Source organism: Elephas maximus, chromosome 12, assembly GCF_024166365.1.
Source record: "Elephas maximus indicus isolate mEleMax1 chromosome 12, mEleMax1 primary haplotype, whole genome shotgun sequence".
NCBI lineage: Eukaryota > Metazoa > Chordata > Mammalia > Proboscidea > Elephantidae > Elephas > Elephas maximus.
In genome coordinates this window covers 62,728,772-62,752,250 of record NC_064830.1, presented here as the reverse complement: position 1 = coordinate 62,752,250, position 23,479 = coordinate 62,728,772, and the positions used below count along the sequence as shown (strand labels likewise).

The 23,479-nt window shown below is 46.5% G+C and overlaps 1 protein-coding gene across 7 annotated transcripts in view; it reads right to left on the bottom strand.

The window, feature by feature from the left end:
• Positions 1–23,479, bottom strand: part of MGRN1 (mahogunin ring finger 1) — a 77,900-nt gene that overhangs the window by 34,180 nt on the left and 20,241 nt on the right. For all 7 annotated transcript variants that reach the window (XM_049903001.1, XM_049902996.1, XM_049902997.1 and 4 more), the window contains exons 2-4: positions 4,887–5,005; positions 2,613–2,701; positions 1,167–1,313 (exon numbers count right to left, since the gene is read on the bottom strand). In XM_049903001.1, coding sequence (XP_049758958.1) covers positions 1,167–1,313; positions 2,613–2,701; positions 4,887–5,005 — 355 coding nt within the window. The remainder of the gene's footprint in view (positions 1–1,166; positions 1,314–2,612; positions 2,702–4,886; positions 5,006–23,479) is intronic.

Sequence of the window (23,479 nt, the reverse complement as noted above, 5' to 3'; positions counted from 1 at the left end):
GGTCATGCGGTTCAAACCCTTCCAGAGCCCACAACCGCCGCCAGCTCCAAGACCTTTCTATATGTGGCCCACATCCCTTTACCTGGTTTGTACAGCTCTTAACGAGCAAGGTACTACATTCAAAAGCACCAGGGTGCACAGTATGGAGTGTGTCCCACACCTCAAACGCATGAGGGCACATGGTGCAGAGCGCTCCCCACACCTCATAGGCACCAGGGCGTGTGGTGTGGAGGGCTCCCCACACTGCTTCCGGCCCCTCTCCTCTGCTCTCGAAGCAGCCAGGTGTGGCTCCAGGAGAGGCTGAGGGCATTCACACATGCACTGGCAGCTCTCTCTGTAAGGCTCAATAGCAGCTCTCACGCACTCACACATGCTCCCCACCCCCACCCCGCATGCCCCTGCCCACACTCTCCCCAGCCCCCCCGCCGCCGCTTCTTCACTGACAGCCTGGCGCTGCGCTCCCCAGTCACTGCGCACAGAGGTGTCCTGTTCTCCAAACACCACAGGAGAGAGGCTCCAGCCACCCTAGCTGAGGAAACAAGGCGTGAGGAATCGGGTGCCCTGGGCCACTCAGTAGGGACAGGTCTGGGCCAGATTCAAAGCCCAAGCTCTCCACCATGGTGCCATTCCCAGATCCCAATCTGGCCTAGGAGTGGTTTTCCCAGCAAGGGAAGGAGGCAAGAACATTCCTGCTCCCCTTTAGGCCCCGCCAGGTGGAGCCCGGCCTGGGAGACTGGAGGTGGGGCACTGAGGTGCGGATCTCAAACTCTCTTGGCCAGCAGGACCCATACCTCAAAATCTTATCCAAAAGCTCAACACACAAAACAGCTGGCAGCAGAGCTGGAGGCCCTGGGTGGTACACACAGTTAATGCACTCAGCTACTAACTGAAAGGCTGAAGGTCTGAGTCCACCCAGAAGCGCCTCTGAAGAAAGGCCTGGTGATCCACTTCCGAAAGACCAGCCATTGAAAACCCTACGCAGCACAGTTCTATTCAATGCAGAATCATCTCCGCAGCAACTGGCTTGGTAAGAGAGCTGCTGGGTCCTTGGCTGCTTATGTTTGCCTGCAAGTGCACACACACGCACGCACACGCACACGCACACCCACACGAGCCCCAGCCCTGACCAGCTGCCTGCCAGTGTGCACGGACTCCCAAGGACTCACACGGCCATGCCATTCAGGAACTCCTCGGTCGCCTGGCAGTAGATGGTGATGGCCACACGGGTGTCTGCGTCGAAGGTGAACTCCAGGCTGTAGAGGACCCGGGGCTTCTCGTTCTCCTCGGTGGGGCTGTCGGCGTCATCTTTGTACCTGAGGGGCGGGGGGGGCGGGGGGCGCACAGGTCAGCAGGGCCCAGGCCTGACCGGGTGACCTGTTGCAGGGGCACTGTGGCCAAGAGACCTATGGAGCCACTGCTTCTATGCACCCATTGTGGCAAATGTGGAAGCTGCTTCCGTCTGGACAACAAGGCCCAACAATCCAGGTTTCCTTCACCTTCTCCTGACCCATGGCAAAGGGAAGCAAGCCTCTTGGTTTAGAGACAGCCCCAGATGCTGCAAGCAGGGTGTCCCATCCTCAGCACTGCTGACATGTGAAGCCAGCTCCCTCCTCATCACGGGGTGGGGGGCGACCCTATGCACTGTGCCTGTGGAACACCCAAGACGGCACCTGTCTGGAACCCGCAGTTCTGGTGGGGACGGTGGGCTCTGAGGCCCCACCCAGGCCAGCCCGGGGACCAGCAGGAAGCACACCCTTGCCACTCAGTGTGGCATTCCCAAGGCCTACTGCAAGTGTAGGATCTCATGCCCAGCCTGGAGATACTGGGTCAGAATCTGCCTTGTACCACAACCCCCAGGGGGTGCAGGTGGACATAAAGTTTGAGAAACATCCCACACACATCTCAACTGAGTGCTGGCCTGCTAGGGGTCTGTCCCACCATGCCCCATTCTGATTCTGGGGCCACTGGGGCTGGGAGGTCTCAGGTGGTCACATGAAAGCTAGAAGGACTTTAGGTCCCTAGACCTGGGCTCTGGTGGCACGGCGGATAAGAGCTCGTCTGCTAACCAAAAGGTTGGCAGTTTGAGTCTACCAGCTGCTCCTTGGAAACCCTACGGGACAGTTCTGCTCTGTCCTATAGGGTTGCTATGAGTAGCAATCAACTCAATGGCAATAGGTTTGGTTTTGGTTTTGGTTTAGACTTGGGCTTCCCAGCCTTGACACTATTGACACTTTGTTCTGGATCATTCCTTGTGGTAGGGCTGCATTCCTGACCTCCACCCACCAGACAGCAGGAGCACGCCCACCCCAGTTGTGACAACTAGGCACATTCCTAGACCTTCCCCAGTGTCTCCCGGGAAAACAATTGCCCCTATGGAGAACCCTGGGTTAAAGGATTGAGTTCTACAGCAGGCCCCTGCTCGACCTCCCCCCACCCCCCCGCCATCCCATCCTGCTAGCAGCCTCCTAAGGTTACAGAAAGGAGGGCAGAGACTGGATAGGCCTTCTCAATGCCCCCTCTCTTCCCAAGCACTGAAGCAGGGCCCCTGCATCACATGACATCCCACAGAGCTGGCCTGGCCTCCCGGGCTGAGCCGGCAGTGCCCAGGTTACCTCACGAGTCTCAGGGAATCCTTGCGGATGTTCACCAGGCTCCTCAGTGTCTTCACTGGCTCGTGAGGGGCGGGAGTGACATAAGGAAACTAGGAGGGAAAAACCAAATAACCCTACATGACTCCCCAGGGAGTGGTAGGGGACAGAGGAGCAGGACTGACCGCAGCAAGGCTCATGGCCACACTGGACTCCTGGGTGCCAGGTGCTATGCAAAGGCTGTGCTGACTGTCCTCCTTTTACGTGTGAGGAAAGCAAGGCAACATGGCTACATGGGGCAAAGCCAGGACCAGAACCATCAGAATGATTCCGGAGCCTTCCCTCGGGCCACTCAGTCAGGACTCCCCAGTTCCAGAAAAGACTCAGCCTGGCCAGAGGGAGGAAGGGGCATAAGACTGGGAATCTGAAAGCGCATTCCTGTTTGGTGGGACACAGGCATCCACTCAGACTGTGAACAAGGCAGTCTTTCCACATAACAAAAATGGTCAGTAAATGGACCAGACTGTGTTCCCCAAAGAGGTATGTTGAGGTCCCAGCCCCTGAACCTGTGAATGCCGCCTTGTTTGGAGAAACAGGGCTTTGCTTTGTGGAATCGACTTGATGGTAGTAGGTTTTGGGTTTACAGATGTTATCAGTTAACAAGATCATACTGGAGTAGGGTGGACCCTAATCCTGTCTGAGTGGCATCTTATAAAAGCAACACAGAAAGGCAGAGCGATGCACAGTGGAAGGGAGCATGTGAGGGTCCCTCTACAAGCCAAAGAACGCCAAGGGACGCCTGGGGCTACGAGAAGCTGAATGATGTAAAAAGGGACCTTTCCCTAGAGCTAAGAGGGAGAGAGTGTGGCCCTGCCAGCCCTGAATTTGGACTTCTAGCTTCCAGAGCTGTGCAGTAATCAATCCACTAACAACAACAAAGCCCCCTGTTTGTGGTACTTTGCAATGGCAGCCCTGGGAAACTAAGACGATAAAGATTTATAGACAGTGCACACAGACACTGACACAGAGACACACACACACCAGTGAAATCTGGAAAAGGTGTGTAGATTGTATCAATGTCAACTTCCCACCTGTGACACTATCCTAGGGTTTTCTGAGATATCACCATTGTGGGAAACTGGATGAAGAGTACGTGGGGTTTCTCTGTATTATTGCTTACAACTTCAGGTGAATGTACAATTATTTCACAATAAAAAAGTTAAACAAAAAAGAAAAGATTTACAGAGGCCTGTGTGAGCCAGGCCCCGCCCTGAGCGGGGCTGAAGGTACAGAGACAGGTAAGCCGAGGTCCGCAGTCCTGCTTTCGCAGACGTGGGAGGGCAGGGCTAGCACCGCACAACACAAGCTGGGTCGCTCTTGCCTGTGCACCCTGCTCTGTGTGGTGGGGGCTCCTTCCCACAAAGTGTGTCCTGGCTCAGCCACAGCTTCTCTGTGGGGCCCCCGGGACCCTCTCTGTCCCCCTCACAGCCCCCGTTGTATCCTTGTTTAGTGCCTGTCATGCAAGTATTTTCCTCTTCACTGTCTGTAGCCCACTGGGGAGCAGGGGCAAGACCCATCCTATGTCTCCAGTCCTTGGAAGAGGCCAAGGCACACAGCAGGTGCCAAATGTACACTGAGCATATGAGCTGCAGGGTGGCATGAACGGTTTGCACTGAACTATTAACCAAAAAGTCAGCAGTTCGAATCTACCCACTGGTGCTGTGGAAGAATGGACTGGCTATCTATGTCCGTAAGATTACAGCCATTGAAAACCTTGTACAGCACAGTTCTACTCTGACACACATGGGGTCACCATGAGTCGGAACTGACTTGATGGCAATGGGTTTGGTATTTTGGTTGAAAGAAGGCAAACTCTGAAAGCATGCTCACTGCCATTGTCATTTCCCTCCTGGTATGTAATGTCCTTTTTTTTTTTTTTTTTAAAAGAAAAGAATCCAAGAGGCTGGAACCCAATCTATAAACTGGGCAAAGTTCCCTACACTGTCCTACATAGCCTGGATGTGATGCCAGGTTCAATAAAGACAGCTTCGTCCCTCAGTAACCTGCCCCACACTCTCCTGCCTCTGGGGGCAGCACCAAGACACTCCCCACTCACACACTCTCAGCTCAACCTCACAACCCCTTCTGGGCAGCTGACGGCTCACCAGTTTTGGGGTGACCCAGGACCTGCAGTCCTCACAACTGGGACACAGAGGGACTGAGGGCAGGAGCCAGGCTGGGACCTCCATTGACCCCACAGCTCCACGGGCAGCCCACCCTGGCCCTGCCCTGGCTCACCTGGACCGGGCGGTTGCCCAGGAAGTTCAGGTCCATGTTCTCACCAAAGAGGTAGCCTTCAGGGTGGGGGGTGTCAAATTTCTCACCACCCATGAAAAAGTGTGAGGCAAAGTAGTTTCCTGTTAAACGAGAAAACACAGTTGTCAATTATGAGGCCCCATACAGCCCAGTGGGCTCTGGTGGTCGAGGGGCCCAGCCCTAAGCAGCCTATTTTCAGGGGGGCTGGCCTGCATACTGACCTGCACACCATCCCTGCTGCTCTCTACTAGGGCAGGTCTAGTCATCTGAGCCTGTGTGAGACCTCACCTGGCCCCCAGGGGAATTCACGGGCCTCCACGGACCTGCACACTCTTTCTGAGAACATAGCCTCCAGTCACAATGGGCTCAGCTAGGTCTGCAAAGAGCCAGGTGGTGAGGCCAGGCAGCCCCTCCCAGAGCAGGGGGCCTGTCTCAAGGAACAGAGGGCGTACCTAACTGACCCTGTAGACCAGAAACCAGAAAACGCCAACTGCAGCAAGAGAAAAAGAATAAAGCAGCCTTTTTTAGTCCCTAGGTGGTGCAATGGTTCAAGCACTCAGCTGCTAACTGAAAGAAAGGCTGGCAGTAAAAGTTCACCCAGACGCACCTTGGAAAGGCCTGGAGATCTACTTCTGAAAAATCTGCCATTGAAAACCCTATGGAGCAGTTCTACTCTGACAAACACAGGGTTGCCATGAGTTGGAACTGACTTGACAGTGACCGGCAATAGTTCATGGCCCCATCTTAGTTTATGAAACGCCATGGATTGTTAAAGCAAATCACAGCCCTGGACAGGCTGATGGAAAAAGATGGTCACATCTTTGTTAGGAAAAGAACAAGTTGATACCAAGTTCCTATTTCGGATGATGAAAAACTTATGGAAACAGACAGTAGTGATGGTTACACAGCACGGTGAATTTACTGAACATACACTTGAAAATGGTAAAAATGGCAATTTCTTGTTATATACATTTTACCACAATAAAAGTAAAACAAGTCGCATGTATTTTCTAAGCCCCATTTTGCAGGGAAGTGCATGCACGGGGATGCATACAACACGAGCTGTAAGGACACAGAGAGGTCTGGGAGGATGCATGCCAAGTACTGTTGGAGAAGGGAGCTGAGAGAGATGTGGAGGGGACAAAAGACCAAATCTTCTGTTCTGTGTCACACCTTTTCAGGGAACACGCACTAATGTGGCACTTTTTTGTTTTTTATTGTGCTTTAAGTGAAAGTTTACAAATCAAGTCAGTCTCTCACACAAAAACTTATATATACCTTGCTACATACTCCCAGTTGCTCTCCCCCTAATGAGACAGCCCACTCCCTCCTTCCATTCTGTTTTCATGTCCATTTCGTCAGCTTCTAACCCCCTCTACCCTCTCATCTCCCCTCCAAGGAGGAGATGCCAACACAGTCTCAACTGTTGCCACGCCATTTTTACATTTTGTGTGTCCTACTTTTAATGCCCAGTAGGAGCCCTGGTTCAGCACTCAGCTGCTAACCAAAAGGTTGGCAGTTTGAACCTGCTCAGTGGCTCTGTGGGAGAAAGGCCTGGTGATCTGCTTCCATAAAGATTACAGCCTAGAAACCCTACAGAACAGTTCTCCTGTGTCACACAGGGTAGCTATGAGTTGAAAATTGACTCAACAGCACCCAGCAACAACAATATTATAGTATGTGGAGTCCCTGGGTGGTGCAAATGGTTAACACACCGGGCTGCTAATCAAAAGGTTGGAGGCTGAAGTCTACCCAGAGGTCCCTCGGAAGGAAGACCTGGTGATCTACTACCAAAAAAACAGCCACTGAGAACCTATGGAGAGCAGTTCTACTCTGACACACATGGGGTCGCCGTGAGTCGGGGTCAACTCAATGCCAATTGGGTTTTTTTTAGTATGTCGTTGTTGTTAGGTGTCAAGTTGGTTCTGACTCATCGCAACCCCATGTACAACAGAACGAAACACTGCCTGGTCTTAGCACCATCCTCACAATCATTGCTATGTTTGGGCCCACTGTGTCAATCCATCTCGTTGAGGGTCTTCCTCTTTTTTGCTGACCCTCTACTTTACCAAGCATGATGTCCTTCTCCAGGGACTGGTCCCTCCTGATTCCATGTTCATTGGTGGTTACCGGGGAGGGGAAAGTACACTTTAGACTGTAGAGAGTTGTTATTTTTGGTGAAGGGAAAAGTGGTACCAAATGTGAATGTAGTGAGCACAGCACAATCAAAGTAAAAATGAGCGTTTGAGCACATATGGATGGGTACAGGCATATTGGTATAAAATAAGGAACAGGTGTGTATGCAGGTGACAACAGAAGTTATCTATTAAAAAAAACTCCAAAAAAAAAAACCAAAAACCCATTGTCATCGAGTAGTTTCTGACTCATAGCAACCCTATAGGACAGGGCAGAACTGCCCGATACGGTTTTCAAGAAGCAGCTGGTGGATGTGAACTGCTGACCTTTTGCTTACCAGTAGAGCTGTTAACCACTGTGCCACTACGTGTAAATACAAATAAGTGGGTGCAGGCACCTATACCCACTGAAGACACAAATATAGATACTCCTCAGATATAATCAAATGACTTCCAAGACTGGCTTTCTGTGTTTGAAAGTTTAGGACCATAGTCTCATGGAACAACTCAGTCAACTGGCATAACATAATTCACAAAAATCATGATCTGCATCCTAGTAAGGTGAGTAGCATCTGGGGTCTTAAAAACTTGAGAGCAGCTACCTAAAACACAACTATGGGTCTCTACTCGCCAGGAGGAAAACAGTAAGAAGGTAACCAAAAGTGCAGAGAAGAAACAAGTCTACATGGGCCTGAACTTCACCTACCCTCAGACCAGAAGAACTAGATGGTACCTGGCTATCAGCACTGATCGTTCTGACTGGGGTCACAACAGATGGTTTTGGATACAACGGAAGAAAAATGTGGAGCAAAACCCAACTTCTTAAAAAAAAAAAAAAAAGCCAGACAAACTGAAACAGTAGAGAACAAAGGACTCCCTGAGACTATCACCCTGAGACACTCTTTAAATCTAGAACCGAGCCTATCCCCTGAGATCACCTTTTAGCAAAATAGCAAGAGTGGCACATAAAATAAAGGCTATTACCCATAAGATCAGTGCCCTACTTAAAAACCATCAGTATGAGACCAAAAGGTCAACAATTACTCAAAAGCAAAGATGAGAAGATAAGGGGGCAGGGAAACTAGAGCACCAGAAATGGAACAACCAGAACACAATTAAAGAGAATGTTGGTATTTTGTGATAAATGTAATGTCACTGAACAATTTGTGTGGTAACTGTCAAATGGGAACCTAACTTGATATGTAAACTTTCACAAAAACAGTGTGCAATGACTACGATTTATACTGTCGTCATCGTTAGGTGCCGTCACATGAGCTCATCTCATAGTGACCTTATGTACAAAAGAACGAAAAACTGCCTGGTCCTGGGATATCCTCACAATCGTTGTTATGCTTGAGCCTACTGCTGCAGCCACTGTGTCTTCCTCTTTTTCACTGACACTCTACTTTACCAAGCACGATGTCCTTCCCCAGGGACTGGTCCCTCTTGATAACATGTCCAAAGTATGTGAGACGAAGTTTTGCCATCCTCACTTCTAAGGAGCATTCTGGCTGTACTTCTTCCAAGACATATTTGTTTTTCTGGCAGTCAGTGATATATTCAGTATTCTTCACCAACACCATAATTCAAAGGCGTCAATTCTTCTTTGATTTTCCTTATTCGCTGTCCAGGTTTCGCATGCATATGAGGTGACTGAAAATACCATGGCTTGGGTCAGGCATACCTTAGTCCCCAAAGTGACATCTTTACTTTTTAACACTTTAAAGAGGTTTTTTGCAGCAGATTTGCCCAATGCAACACATCATTTGATTTCCTGACCGCTGCTTTGGCTGTGGATCCAAGTAAAATGAATTCCTTGACGACTTCATCATGAAGTTGCTTATTGGTCCAGTTGCGATGATTTTTGTTTTCTTTGTTAAGATGAAACCCATACTGAAGTGCTGTAGTCTTTGACCTTCATCAGTAAGTGCTTTGAGTCCTCTTCACTTTCAGGAAGCAAAGTTGTGTCATCTGCGTAACGCAGGTTGTTAATGAGTCTTCCTCCAATCCTGATGCTGCGTTCGTCTTCATACAGTCCAGCTTCTCGGATTATTTGCTCAGCATACAGATTTAGTACGGTGAAAGGATGCAACCCTAACTCACACCTTTCCTGACTTTAAACTACACAGTATCCCCTTGTTCTGTTCGAATGACTGCCTCTGGGTCTATATACAGATTCCTCAGAGCACAAATAAAGGAAAAAAAAACCCATTGCCACCCAGTCGATTCCAACTCATAGCGACCCTATAGGACAGAGTAGAACTGTCCCACAGAATTCCCAAGGAGCACTTGGTGGATTCGTACTGCTGACTTTTTGGTTAACAGCCATAGCTCTTAGCCACTATGCCACCAGGGTTTCCAAGCACAATTAAGTGTTCTGGAATTCCCATTCTTCACAATGTTATCCATAATTTGTGATGATTCACACAAATGTCTTTGCATAGTCAATAAAACACAGAGAAATATCTTTCTGGTATTCTCTGCTTTCAGCCAGGATCCATCTAACATCAGCTATGATATCCCTCGTTCCATGTCCTCTTCTGAATCCATCTCGACTTTCTGGTAGTTCCCTATCCATATACGCTTCTACCATTTTAGAATTATCTTCAGCAAAATTTTACTTGCACGTGATATTAATGATATTGTTCAATAATTTCTGCATTTTGTTGGATCACCTGTCTTTGGAATGAGCACAAATATGAATCTCTTCCTATCAGCTGGCCAGGTAGCTGTCTTCCAAATTTCTTGGCACAGACTAGTGAACACCTCCAGCACGGCATTCATTTGTTGAAACATCTCAATCCATATCCTTTAAATTCCTGAAGCCTTGTTTTTTGCCATTCCCTTCAGTGGAGCTTGGGTTTCTTCCTTTAGTACCTTCAGTTCTTGATTATATGTTACCTCCTGAAATGGTTGAACACTGACCAATTCTTTCTGGTACAGTGACTCTGTGTATTCCCTCCATCTTCATTTTTTTTTTTTGGTATGCCCAGGACATTCCTGTTTTTTTTTTTTTTTAATCGTACTTTAGATGAAGCTTTACAGCAAAAACTAGTTCCTCACTAAACAGTACACATATTGTCTTATGACACTGGTGGATGACCCCACGACATGTTAACACTCTCCCTTCTGGACCCTGGGTTCCCTATTACCAACTTTCCTGTCCCCTCCTGCCTTCTAGTTCCTGCCCCGGGGCTGCTGTGCCCCTTCAGTCTCATTTTGTTTTATGGGCCTGTCTAATCTTTGGCTGAAGGGTAAACCTCGGGAGCGACTTCATTACTGGGCTAAAAGGATGTCAGGGCCTTCTATCTTCTTTTGATGCTTCTGTGTCGTTCAATACTTTCCCTGAAGAATCCTTCAATACTGTAACTCGAGGCTTGAATTTTTTCTTCAGTTTTTTTCAGCTTGAGAAATGCTGAGCATGTTCTTCCCTTTTGGTTTTCTACCTCCAGGCCTTTGTACATGTCATTATAATACTTACTTTGTCTTCTCAAGCCACCCTTTGAAATCTTCTGTTCAGCTCTTTTACTTCATCATTTCTTCCCTTTGCTTTAGCTACTCTACATTCAAGAGCAAGTTTCAGAGTGTCTTCTGACACCCATTTTGGTTTTTTCTTTCTCTCCTGTCTTTTTAATGACCTTTTGCTTTCTTCATGTATGATGTCATCCCACAACTCATCTGGTCTTCAGTCATTAGTGTTCAATGCATTATATTCTTGAGATGGTCTCTAAATTCAGGTGAGACATACTCAAGGTCTTATTTTGGCTCTTGTGGACTTGCTCTAATGATCTTCAGCTTCAACTCGAACTTGCATATGAGCAAGTGATGGTCTGTTACGCAGTCGGCCTCTGGCCTTTTCTGACTGATGATACTGAGCTTCTCTACCGTCTCTTTCCACAGAGGTACTCAATTTGATTCCTGTGTGTTCCATCTGACGAGGTCTGTGTGTATAGTCACCACTTATGTTCTTGAAAAAAAGTATTTGAAATGAAGAATTCGCTGGCTTAGAAAATTCTATCATGTGATCTCCAGCATCATTTTTATCATCAAGGTTGTATTTTCCAGCTACAGATCCTCCTTCGTTTCCAACTTTCACATTCTAATCACCAGTAATTATCAATGCATTTTGATTGCACGTTTGATCAATTTCAGACTGCTGAAGTTGATAAAAACAATCTTCAATTTCCTGAACTTTGGCATTAGTGGCTGGTGCATAAATTTGAATAATCGTGATATTAAGTGGTCCTCCTTGTAAATGTATGGATATTATCCTACCACTGACAGCAATGTACTTCAGGATAGATCTTAAAATATTCTTTTTGATGATGAATGTGATGTCATTCCTCTTCAACTTGTCCTTCATGGCATAGGAGATTTTCTGATTCAAAATGGCCAATACCATTCCATTTTTTTAACGCCTAGGATACCGATCTTTATGCATTCCATTTATGACGATTTCCAATTTTCCTATTTTCATACTTGATACATTCCATGTTCCAATTATTAATGGATGTTTGCAGCTGTTTCTTCTCATATTGAGTTGTGCCACCTCAGCAAATGAAGGTCCCAAAAGCTTGACTCCATCCACATCATTAAAGTCTACTCCACTTTGAGGAGGCAGCTCTTCCCAATCACATTTTGAGTGCCTTCCAACCTGAGGGGCTCATCTTCTGGCACTATACCAGACAATGTTACTCTGCTATTCTTAAGGTTTTCACCGGCCAATTTTTTCAGGATTAGACTTCTAGGTCCTTCTTCTTCCTGGTCTGTCTTAGTCTAGAAGCTCCGCGAAACCTGTCCACCATGGGTGACCCTGTTGGTATTTGAAATTCAGTGGCATAGTTTCTAGAATCCCAGCAATACCGTACAAGCAACCACAGTATGACAAACTGACAGAAACGCAGGACCATTTATAAGAGAAAAATTGTAACAGTCTCAATCACTTAAATGAACTAACCCAGCTAAGAAATGGAGGGAGGCATGCGGCCAAGGAAAGATCTCCAAAGGATGGTATATAAAAAGGTAAAGTCCAAGTTAGTACGTAGAACACAGACAAATTTACATTAAAACACGAAACAAAAGGCACTATGTGAAGAAAAGGTTCTGGAAGGACCCACACCAGACACTGTCAAGGGAACTCTGAGGAGGTGGGGAGAGGGCTGGGAAGAGTAAAAGGGGGCTTTGACATTCTCCCTAAAAACACTCATGCTGCTTGAGTCCTTCACAACTACACACTCAGAGTTTTTTGTTCTTAAAACCCAGAGTTCATCGGGGACCAGGGCTTGGCACCACTGGGACTCCCACATGTGGACCTTTGAGAAGCATTTGCACTCAAACCCACCCATCTCTGGACACCCACAACAGAAACAACAGGGCAGGCTCAGCACCTCCCCTCTCTAAGGCATCCAGCAGTGACACCACCAATGCCACTGCCATGGAGACAGCAGCTGCTGCTGCGGGGACAGCTACCATCACCACGGGCACTGTAGCCACCACTGCAGAAACAGCCACAACCACCACAGGAACGGCAGCTGCCACTGTGGGGAGAGCCGCCACCACCATGGTCTCCACAGCCACCACCACGAGAACAGCCACCGCCATGAAGATAGAAGTCACCACTGCAAGGACAGCCACTGCTGAAGACAGGGCCATGATCTGAGGGGTACCAGATGAGCCACCACAGAGACAACAGCCACCACTGTGGGGATAGCAGCCACCACTCCAGGGACAGCCACTACCACCACAGAGACAGAGGCCACCACCGCAGAGATAGCCACCACCACCACAGGGACAGCAGCCCCACTGTGGGGACAACCACCACCACCAGGGAGACAGTTGCCGCCACTGGGGGGACAGCAGCCACCACTGTGGGGAAAGCCACCACCACCAGGGAGACAGCAGCAGCCACTGTGGGGACAGCCACCATCACCACAGGGACAGCAGCCACCACTGTGGGGACAGCCACCACCACCGGGGAGACAGCAGCCACTGCCAACCACCACAGGGACAGCAGCCACCACTGTGGGGACAGCCACCACCACCACAGGGAATGCAGCCACCACTGCAGGGACACGAAGACAGAAGCCACCACTGCAAGAACAGCCACTGCCACCAAAGAGACAACAGCCGCCACTGTAGGAACAGCAGTCACCACTGTGGGGATAGCCACCACCACCACAGGGACTGTAGCCACCACTGTGGGGACAGCCACCACAACCACAGGAGCAGTAGCCACCAGTGCAGGGACAGCCATCACCACCATGGGGGCTGCAGAAATGGCTTCATGAACTTCTTGTGTCTACCCAAGAGCTGAATGATGAGCAGCCTGCAACAGGGGCTCCTCAGACCAGTCCACTGCTCTAGGTGGCCCCAGATAACCACTCAGTTCTAGAAGGACCTACTTAAAATGCAAATCAGACCTTCACATTCAACCCCAGATCGTAATCGGAATCCTGACTGTATCCCAACTCTCACCATGGCTCCCCAGGCCCTGGCGCCCCTCACTTACCGTAGGGTAATGTTATTCAGCGATACGCATCCCCTCCTAATAAAGTCAGTTTTGCTCTCTCCGTAGCATGCTGGGGATGAACATGGAATGGACTCAGGCTAAGGTACAAGGCTGGGAGTAGTATTACTGGCCGGTGGCCGAGAACACCTTAGCAACAAGAAGAAAAACATCTGGCTCTGAACACAAAGTCCCTGGGAATGCTGGCTGCCCAAGGGCTTGGGAAGAAAAACGACGAGCCTTGGTCCCAGCTGGAACAGTATATAAGCTTGTGTCCCTTGCTAGGCGGTTGCAGAGTGCTAAACTGGTCCAGCCGCTGCCCTGGGCCCACTGTCCCACAAGTATGCTCCCCAAATAAACCATACGTCATGATTGCTGGTTCTGGAGTCTTTCCTCGGTCTCTTGAAGATGCAGCTTACCTTGGGTCCACGTGCCGCTGAGTTGTTACACCACACTCACCTCCTCCCTGATTTGACACAGCACACACAACGCCTCCTGCCTCCAGGCCCTGTGCACCGACCCTCCTCGGCTCACCTGCCACCCCTCAGATCTTGGCCCTATCCTCAGAAAGGCCAACGTAGGGATCACGTGGGCATCCGCATGCAGACCAAGAGTAGGGACCATGTGTAGAGTCTTGGCAGAGGGCTCTGAGTCCAAGGCCAGCCAGCTATCTGCCTCAGGATGTGTGCCCCAAGGGCCTGACTTGGGCTGCCCTGCGTTCCCTTTTCAGCATCGTTCTGGGCAGTCCAGGCTCCCTGTTCACACTCTGAGGGGCCAGGCCTAATGATGCTAATGACACCACAACAGCTAACACGGCTGAGCCTCAACCTAAGACCAGGCGCCATGCCAACCACCCAGCAAGCCAGTGACTCTGCTCCTCACCGTCCACCTGACCTCACACTCCCTTCCCAGCTCGTTTACTGTCAGGCTTCCTTCACATTCTCTGGCCCCACAAGCTACTCTCATCTTGGGACTCAGCAAGCAGGCTCATCAACCACCCTGCAGGCCACCTCCCCACCCTCTGGCAGACCTCCCACTTCCACCTTCTTCACTGTACTTGTCACTGTTTCTCCTTGTTTATTTGTTGGCCTCCCCACCCAAGACTATCCTTACACACCCCATGACTACCACCCTAGCCTGCCCACAGCAGAGCTAAATAAACATTCACGGGACAAATGAAGGTGGACAACACTGCTATTACTACCTGACAGTTAAGGAAACTGAGGCACAGAGAGGTCAAAAAACCTACTCAAGTCCCACCCAGTGAGAGGGGGCTGATCCCAAGGAGTCCCTGGATGGTGCAAACTGTCAACACACTTGGTTGCTAACCAAAAGACTGAAGGTTCAAGTCCACCCACAGGTACCTCTGAAGAAAGGCCGATTAGCTGTGTCCAGGGGGCTAGGAGTCCCGTGCTATGGTGGCAGCTGGGGTATAGCCCCGTGGGTGGTGGATTCTGTTTCCAGAAAAGGGGGTGCATGAGCTGGGGAGGACACTTTCTCCCCCAAAATCAGACATTGAAAACCCTGTGGAACAAAGTTCTACGCTGACACACACGGGGTTGCCAGGAGTCGATTTAGACAGCAGCTGCTTTGTTTTTTTGTTCAGCTGACCCCAGAGGCTACATCCTCAGCTACAACAAAGATGAACACAATAAGAAGGCAGTAAAGTTATTAAAGGCACCAGCTTGCCCCTGGCCAAAGAAACAATGCCCTGAACCTGGGACGAAGCTCAAGGCTTTCACAACTCGCCTCAGGCAATCGGCACCTGTATGCAGAGTGGAAGGTGATGTCCGTAATCGCAGGGAAAAAGCTCATCAATTTCACCTGCCAAAAATTCTCCTAATTCTGTAAGAGGACAGATGTTTCCCGTTAGCACCTTCACGAGGTCTGAGGACTGAGTTAACCCAGCTGCATCGGACAACCACGTGATCAGCACATCACAGGGCCCCTTGCAAAGAGAACTGATCTCGGGAAAACATCTCCAAGGGCTGCTCCAAGGACCACATGTCTGGTGAAAGGCAGGAGGGCAGGACGCTGGCCTGAGAGAAGAAGGTGACCAGAGGAGGGCCCAAGCCCACCCCATCACCTGTGCCACATCTTTCTGCTGCTCAGCGGCTGATGGGTTCAAATCGCCAACCTTTCAGTTAGCATTCCAGCACTTAACCACTGTGCCACCAGGGTTAGCACGTTAAATAAACCTCTCTGCACCCAGAGTGGAGGAGACAGAAACATGAGCGCGGAACAGTGAGGTACTCACTCAAGCAGGGATTTCAGTTCACCGAGTTTTCTGTGGTTGCGGCCACCATTTTGGGGGAGAAAGTGTCCTCCGCAGCTCATACATCCCCTTTTCTGGAAACAGAATCCACCACCCACAGGGTTAGATCCCAGCTGCTGCCACCATAGCATGGAACTCCCAGCCCCCTGGACACAGATGATTGGCCAGATGGATACCAGGGCCAATCAGGTTCTGTCTCCCAGGAAACCAAGAAATGGGACCACAGGATGCTCAACCAGGTCCTCAGAGCTGTGTGTGGAGCTCTGCAGAGGCAGGAAGAGGATGCTGGGGCTACAGTGGATCAGGGGATGCTGGGTTCTGATGGCTTTCCACTTCTTGGTTCCTTGAGACATCCCCTAGGTCCTTCCAATAAATTCATTTCTTGCCTAAGCTAGTTTCCATAAATGCCATATAGACAACCAATTTCCAAGGAATTCAAAATGCAAAAATGGCACTTAGTAAAGAATCCTCAATCATTAAAAAAAAAAAAAAAGAGAAAAAACTCAATTTTTAAAATCGTACAAAGACTTCAACAGGCACTTCACAAGAGGAGGAAGAGAAATTTATGAAAAGGTGCTGTCATGGATTGAATTGTGTTCCCCAAAATATCTGTCAGCTTAGCTAGGTCATGATTCCGATGTATGATTGTCTGCCATTTTATGATCTGATGTGACTTCCGTATGTGTTGTAAATCCTATCATTATGATGTAATAAAATGAATTAGCAGCAGTTATATTGATGAAATCTACAAGACTTAGATGGTGTCTTAAACCAATCTCTCTTGAGATATTAAAGAGAGAAGTGAGCAGAGAGACATGGGGCCCTCATACCACCAGGAAAGCAGTGCCAGGAGCAGAGCACGTCCTTTGGACCTGAGGTTCCTTGGCTGAGGAGTTACCGGACCTGAATCCCGGGGAGCCCTCAGATACCACTCCCAGAGCGGCGGTGGTGGGGGTAGGGTCCTAGTGTTCGGCCGCAGTTTCCTCAGGGAGAAGCAGCCAGCCAAGCAGCCCGCTCACACTTCCGGAAGCTGAGGAGAAAGGCACTCCCCGTAAAAGCTAAATACTTGCATATATTTTACTGCATTCCCCGCCCCCACCTCCCAGCCAGCTTCAGCGGCTGAATCCCTGGGGATCAGATACACCCTAGTGAGCACCTAGAGCCATCCTCAAGGCCTTGGGGAAGGAAAAAATTTTGCAATTGGGGGTAAAAGATAATTTGCTAGCTCCATTAACCGGGGGAGCTCAGGAGAGAAGCAGCTCCTGTCCAGGCATAAACCGTCCATGGACCTTGAGTACCTTTCCCTTCTGCATGGACCTGTGTGGGCTTATTTTGGAAGAATAGGCCCTTGTTGGCAAACTCCAACCATTTCAGCTGTGCGGTGGAGAGGTGGCTGTTTGACATTTGACATTGCTTTGCCTATTAAACAAGGTCCTCACCTACCCACATCAGGGACCTAAGGACTGGTAGCTCCACTTAGGTCACCCAGCCACCCGCAACAGGGGTCCAAAGATAACTGGTACCTCCCAGTACTCATAACCAAAAACTCTGGGTGCCCATGGTCCTTCTGCAGAACCCAACCATGAGCACGCTCTAGGGAACACAGACGCGTTTTCCTCAGAGACACTTGGGGGTCGGTTCTCAGCCCCCTGCCTTGTTCAGAGCATGACCCCCTGATACAGTCAGATACCAGTATATACACCAATCACCCCTGCCCCTCTAAGGGTGTAGGACAGAGCCTGTACCACACACTTGATGGTCAGCTACCTAGAAACCTGAGCTGAATTCATACAAGAAAACTGAATGGACTCCTAGACTGATATACCTGATAACAGCTCTAGCCAGCTAGGGACAGGATACCAGAGCTCCAAAGGTGAAAATAATCAAGCTAGCTCACTCAAGCAACCCATAGGGGTATACCAAAACAAAACTAAGCAAGCAGCTACAACACAGTAAGCAAGCATAAACTAATACAATAATTTATAGATAGCTCAGAGACAACAGTCAATATCAAGTCACATAAAGAAACAGACCATGATCACCTCAACAGGCTCCCAAAACAAAGAATCCAGGGATCTTCTAGATGAAGGTGCATCCCTGGAATTACCAGATGCAGAATACAAAAGTTTAATACACAGAACCCTTTAAGACATCAGGAAGGAAATGAGGCAATATGCAGAACAGGCCAAGGAACACAAAGATAAAGCAACTGAAGAAATTAGAAAGATTATTCAGGGACATAATGAAAAGTTTAATGAGCTAGAAAAATCCAGACACAGCAATCAGAAATTCAGAAGATTAACAATACAATTACAGAATTAGACAACTCAGTAGAAAGTCAGAGGAGCAGAATTGAGCAAGTAGAAGCTAGAATTTCTGGACTCAAATATAAATCATTTGGCACTAATATACTTGAAGAAAAATCAGATAGAAGAATTTAAAAAAAAAATGAAGAAACCTTAAGAATCATGTGGGACTCAATCAAGAGAAATAACCTATGAGTGATTGGAGTACCAGAACAGGGAGGGATAATAGATAATACAGAGAAAACCGTTGAACATTTGTTGGCAGAAAACATCCCTGATATTGTGAAAGATGAGAAGATATCTATCCAAGATGCTCATCGAACTCCACATAAGGTAGATCTTAAAAGAAACTCACCAAGACATATTATAATCAAACTTGCCAAAACCAAAGATAAAGAGAGAATTGTAAGAGCAATGAGGGATATACGAAAAGTCACCTACAAAGGACAGCCAATAAGAATAAACTCAGACTACTCGGCAGAAACCATGCAGGCAAGAAGGCAATGGGATAACTTATTTAAAAAATTGAAGGAAAAAAAAAGGCTGCCAAGAATCATATATCCAGCAAAACTGTCTCTTAAATATGAAGGTGAAATTAAGACATTTCCAGATAAACACAAGTTGAGGGAATTCATAAAAACCAAACCAAAACTACAAGAAATACTAAAGGGAATTCTTTGGTTAGAAAACCAATAAAATCAGGTATCAACCCAAGACTAGAACACTGGGCAGAGCAACCAGAAGTCAACCCAGACAGAGAAATCCGAAAAAACAAAGCAAGATTATTAAAAAAAAAAAAAAAAAAGCCCAACAAACGATGTTATTATATAGAAGACAACATTAAAATAATAAAAAGGGACTAAGAAACGTAATCATACATCTTCCACATGGAGAGGAAGATACCGCGATACAAAGAAATAAAAGTTAGTTATAAATTTAGAAAAATAGGGGTAAATAATAAGGTAACCACAAAGGAGACAAACTATCCTACTCATCAAAATCAAATACAAGGAAAAAATAGAGGCTCGGCAGAAACAAAATCAACAACAACTATGAGGAAAGGACAATATACAAAGAAAATCTACTCAGAACATAAAATCAAGTGAGAAAAAGAAGCTGTCAACACACAAAAAAAGACATCAAAATGATAGCACTAAATTCATACCTATCTATAATTACCCTGAATGTGAATGGACTAAATGCACCAATAAAGAGACAGAGAGTGGCAGAATGGATTAAAAAACAAGATCCATCTATATGCTGCCTACAAGAGACACACCTTAGACTTCGAGACACAAACAAAAACTCAGAGGATGGAAAAAACTATATCAAGCAAACAACAATCAAAAAAGAGCAGGAGAGGCAATATTAATTTCTGACAAAATAGACTTTAAAGTTAAATCCATCAGAAAGGATAAGGACGCTATATAATGGTTAAAGGGACAACATACCAAGAAGGTATAACCATATTAAATATTTATGCACCCAATGACAGGGCTGCAAGATACATAAAACAAACTCTATCAGCATTGAAAAGTGAGATAGACAGCTCCACAATAATAGTAGGAGACTTCAACACACCACTTTCAGTGAAGGACAGGACATCTAGAAAGAAGCTCAATAAAGACACGGAAGATCTAAATACAACAATCAACCAACTTCACCTCGTAGACATATACAGAACACTCCACCCAACAGCAACAAACTATACTTTCTTTTCTAGTGCACATGGAACATTCCCTAGAAGAGACCACATATTAGGTCAGAAAGCAGGCATTAGCAGAATCCGAAACATTGAAATATCACAATGCATCTTCTGTGACCATAAGGCCATAAAAGTGGAAATCAATAACAGGAAAAGCAGGGAAAAGAAATCAAACACTTGGAAACTGAACAATACCCTGCTCAAAAAAGACTGGGTTATGGAAGACAAAAAAATTTTTTTTTATGGAAGATACTAAGGGTGAAATAAAGAAATTAAGAGAATCCAATGAGAACGAAAACACTTCCTATCAGAACCTTTGGGACACAGCAAAAGCGGTGCTCAGAGGCCAATTTATATCAATAAATGCACACATCCAAAAAGAACGGGCCAAAATGAAAGAACTATCCCTACAACTTGAACAAATAGACAGCAACAAAAGAAACCCACAGGCACAAGAAAAAAACAATAAAAATTAGAGCTGAACTAAATGAAATAGAAAACAGAAAAACAATTGAAAGAATTAACAAGACCAAAAGCTGGTTTTTTGAAAAGCTCAACAAAATTGATAAACCATTGGCCAAACTGACAAAAGAAAAACAGGAGAGGACCAAATAACCCGAATAAGAAACGAGATGGGTGATATTACAACAGACCCAACTGAAATTAAAAGAATCATATCAGATTACTATGAAAAACTAAACTCAAATTTGAAAACCTAGAAGAAATGGATGAATTTCTAGAAACACACTACCTACCTAAACTAACACAAACAAAAGTAGAACAACTAAATAGACCCATAACAAAAGAAGAGACTGAAAAGGTAATCAAAAAACTCCCAACAAAAAAAAGCCCTGGTCCGGACAGCTTCACTGCAAAGTTCTACCAAACTTTCAGAGAAGAGTTAACATCACTACTACTAAAGGTATTTCAGAGCATACAAAAGGACGGAATACTACCAAACTCATTCTATGAAGCCACCATATCCCTGATACCAAAACCAGGTAAAGACACCACGAGAAAAGAAAATTATAGATCTAATATCCCTCATGAATGTAGACGCAAAAATCCTCAACAAAGTTCTACAGTAGAATTCAACAACATATCAAAAAAATAATTCACCGTGACCAAGCGGGATTCATACCACGTATGAACATTAGAAAAACAATTAATGTAATCCACCACATAAATAAAACAAAAGAATCACGTGATTTTATCAATTGATGCAGAAAAGGCATTTGACAAAGTTCAACACTCATTCATGATAAAAAACTCTCAGCAAAATAGGAATAGAAGGAAAATTTCTCAACATAATAAGGGCATTTATACAAAGCCAACATCACCCTAAATGGAGAGAGCCTGAAAACATTCCCACTGAGATCAGGAACCAAACAAGGATGCCCTTTATCACCACTCTTATTCAACATTGTGCTGGAAGTCCTAGCCAGAGCAATTACGCTAGATAAAGAAATAAAGGGCATCCAGATTGGCAAGGAAGAAGTAAAAGTATCTCCACTTGCAGATGACATGATCTTATACACAGAAAACCCTAAGGAATCCTGCAGAAAACTACTGAAACTAATAGAAGAGTTCAGTAGAGTATCGGGATACAAGATAAACACACAAAAACCAGTTGGATTCCTCTACACCAAAAAAAAAGAACATCGAAGAGGAAATCACCAAATCAATACCATTTACAGTAGCCCCCAAGAAGATAAAATACTTAGGAATAAATCTTACCAGAGCTGTAAAAGACTTATACAAAGAAAACTACAGTACGCTTCCGCAAGAAACCAAAAGAGACTTACATAAGTGGAAGAACATACCTTGCTCATGGGTAGGAAGACTTAACATTATAAAAATATCTATTCTATCAAAAGCAATCTATACATTTAATGCAATTCCGATCCAAATCCCAACAACATTCTTTAATGAGATGGAGAAACAAATCACCAACTTCACATGGAAGGGAAAGAGGCCCCGGATAAATGAAGCATTACTGAAAAAGAAGAACAAAGTGCGAGGCCTTACTTTACCTGATTTTAGAACCTATTATACTGCCACAGCAGTCAAAACAGCCTGGTACTAGTACAACAACAGATACATGGACCAATGGAACAGAATTAAAAATCCAGACAAATCCATCCACATATGAGCAGCTGATATTTGATAAAGGCCCCAAAATAGTTAAAAAAGGAAAAGACAGCCTTTTTAACAAATGGTGCTGGCATAACTGGATATCCATCTGCAAAAAAATGAAACAAGACCCATACCTCACTCCACGCACAAAAACTAACTCAAAATAGATCAAAGACCTAAATATAAAATCTAAAACGATAAAGATCATGAAAGAAAAAATAAGGACCATGTCAGGAGCCCTAATACATGGCATAAACAGTATACAAAACATTATAAAGAATGTAGAAGAAAAACTAGATAGCTGGGAGCTCCTAAAAATCAAACACTTACGCTCATCCAAAGACTTCACCAAAAGAGTTACCTACAGACTGGAAAAAAGTTTTTACTTATGACATTTCTGATCAGCGCCTGATCTCCAAAATCTACATGATACTGCAAAAACTCAACTGCAAAAAGACAAATAACCCAATTAAAAAATGGGCAAAAGACATGAATAGACACTTCACTAAAGAAGACATTCAGGTAGCTAACAGATATATGAGGAAACATTCACGATCATTAGCCATTAGAGAAATGCAGATCAAAACTACAACGAGACTTAATGGTCTGACTGAGACTAGAAGGACCCTGGTGGTCATGGCCCCCAGACTTTCTGTTGGCCCAGGACAGGAACCATTCCTGAAGCCAACTCTTCAGACATAGATTGGACTGGACAATGGGTTGGAGAGGGATGCTGGTGAGGAGTGAGCTTCTTGGATCAGGTGGACACTTGAGACTATGTTGGCATCTCCTGTCTGGAGGGGAGATGAGAGGGTGGAGGGGGTTAGAAGCTGGCAAAATGGACAGGAAAAGAGAGAGTGGAGGGAGAGAGCGGGCTGTCTCATTAGGGGGAGAGTAATTGGGAGTGTGTAGCAAGGTGTATATGGGTTTTTGTGTGAGAGACTGACTTGATTTGTAAACTTTCACTTAGAGCACAATAAAAATTATTAAAAAAGAAAACATTCTGTATCCCACTTTGAAGAGTGGTGTCTGGGGTCTTAAACGCTTGCAAGCAGCCATCTAAGATGCATCAATTGGTCTCAACCCACCTGGATCAAAGGAGAATGAAGAACACCAAGGACACAAGGCAGTTACAAGCCCAAGAGACAGAAAGGGCCACATGAACCAGCGACTACATCATCCTGAGACCAGAAGGACTAGATGGTGCTCGGCTACAACCGATGACTGCCCTGACAGGGAACACAACAGAATCCCTGAGGGAGCAGGAGAGCAGTGGGATGCAGACCCCAAATTCTCATAAAAAGACCAGACTTAATGGTCTGACCAAGACTAGAAGGACCCCAGTGGTCATGGCCCCCAGACCTTCTGTTGGCCCAGGACAGGAACCATTCCTGAAGCCAACTCTTCAGACATGGATTGGACTGGACAGTGGGTTGGAGGGCGATGCTGGTGAGAAGTGAGCTTCTTGGATCAGGGGGACACTTGAGACTATGTTGGCATCTCCTGCCTGGAG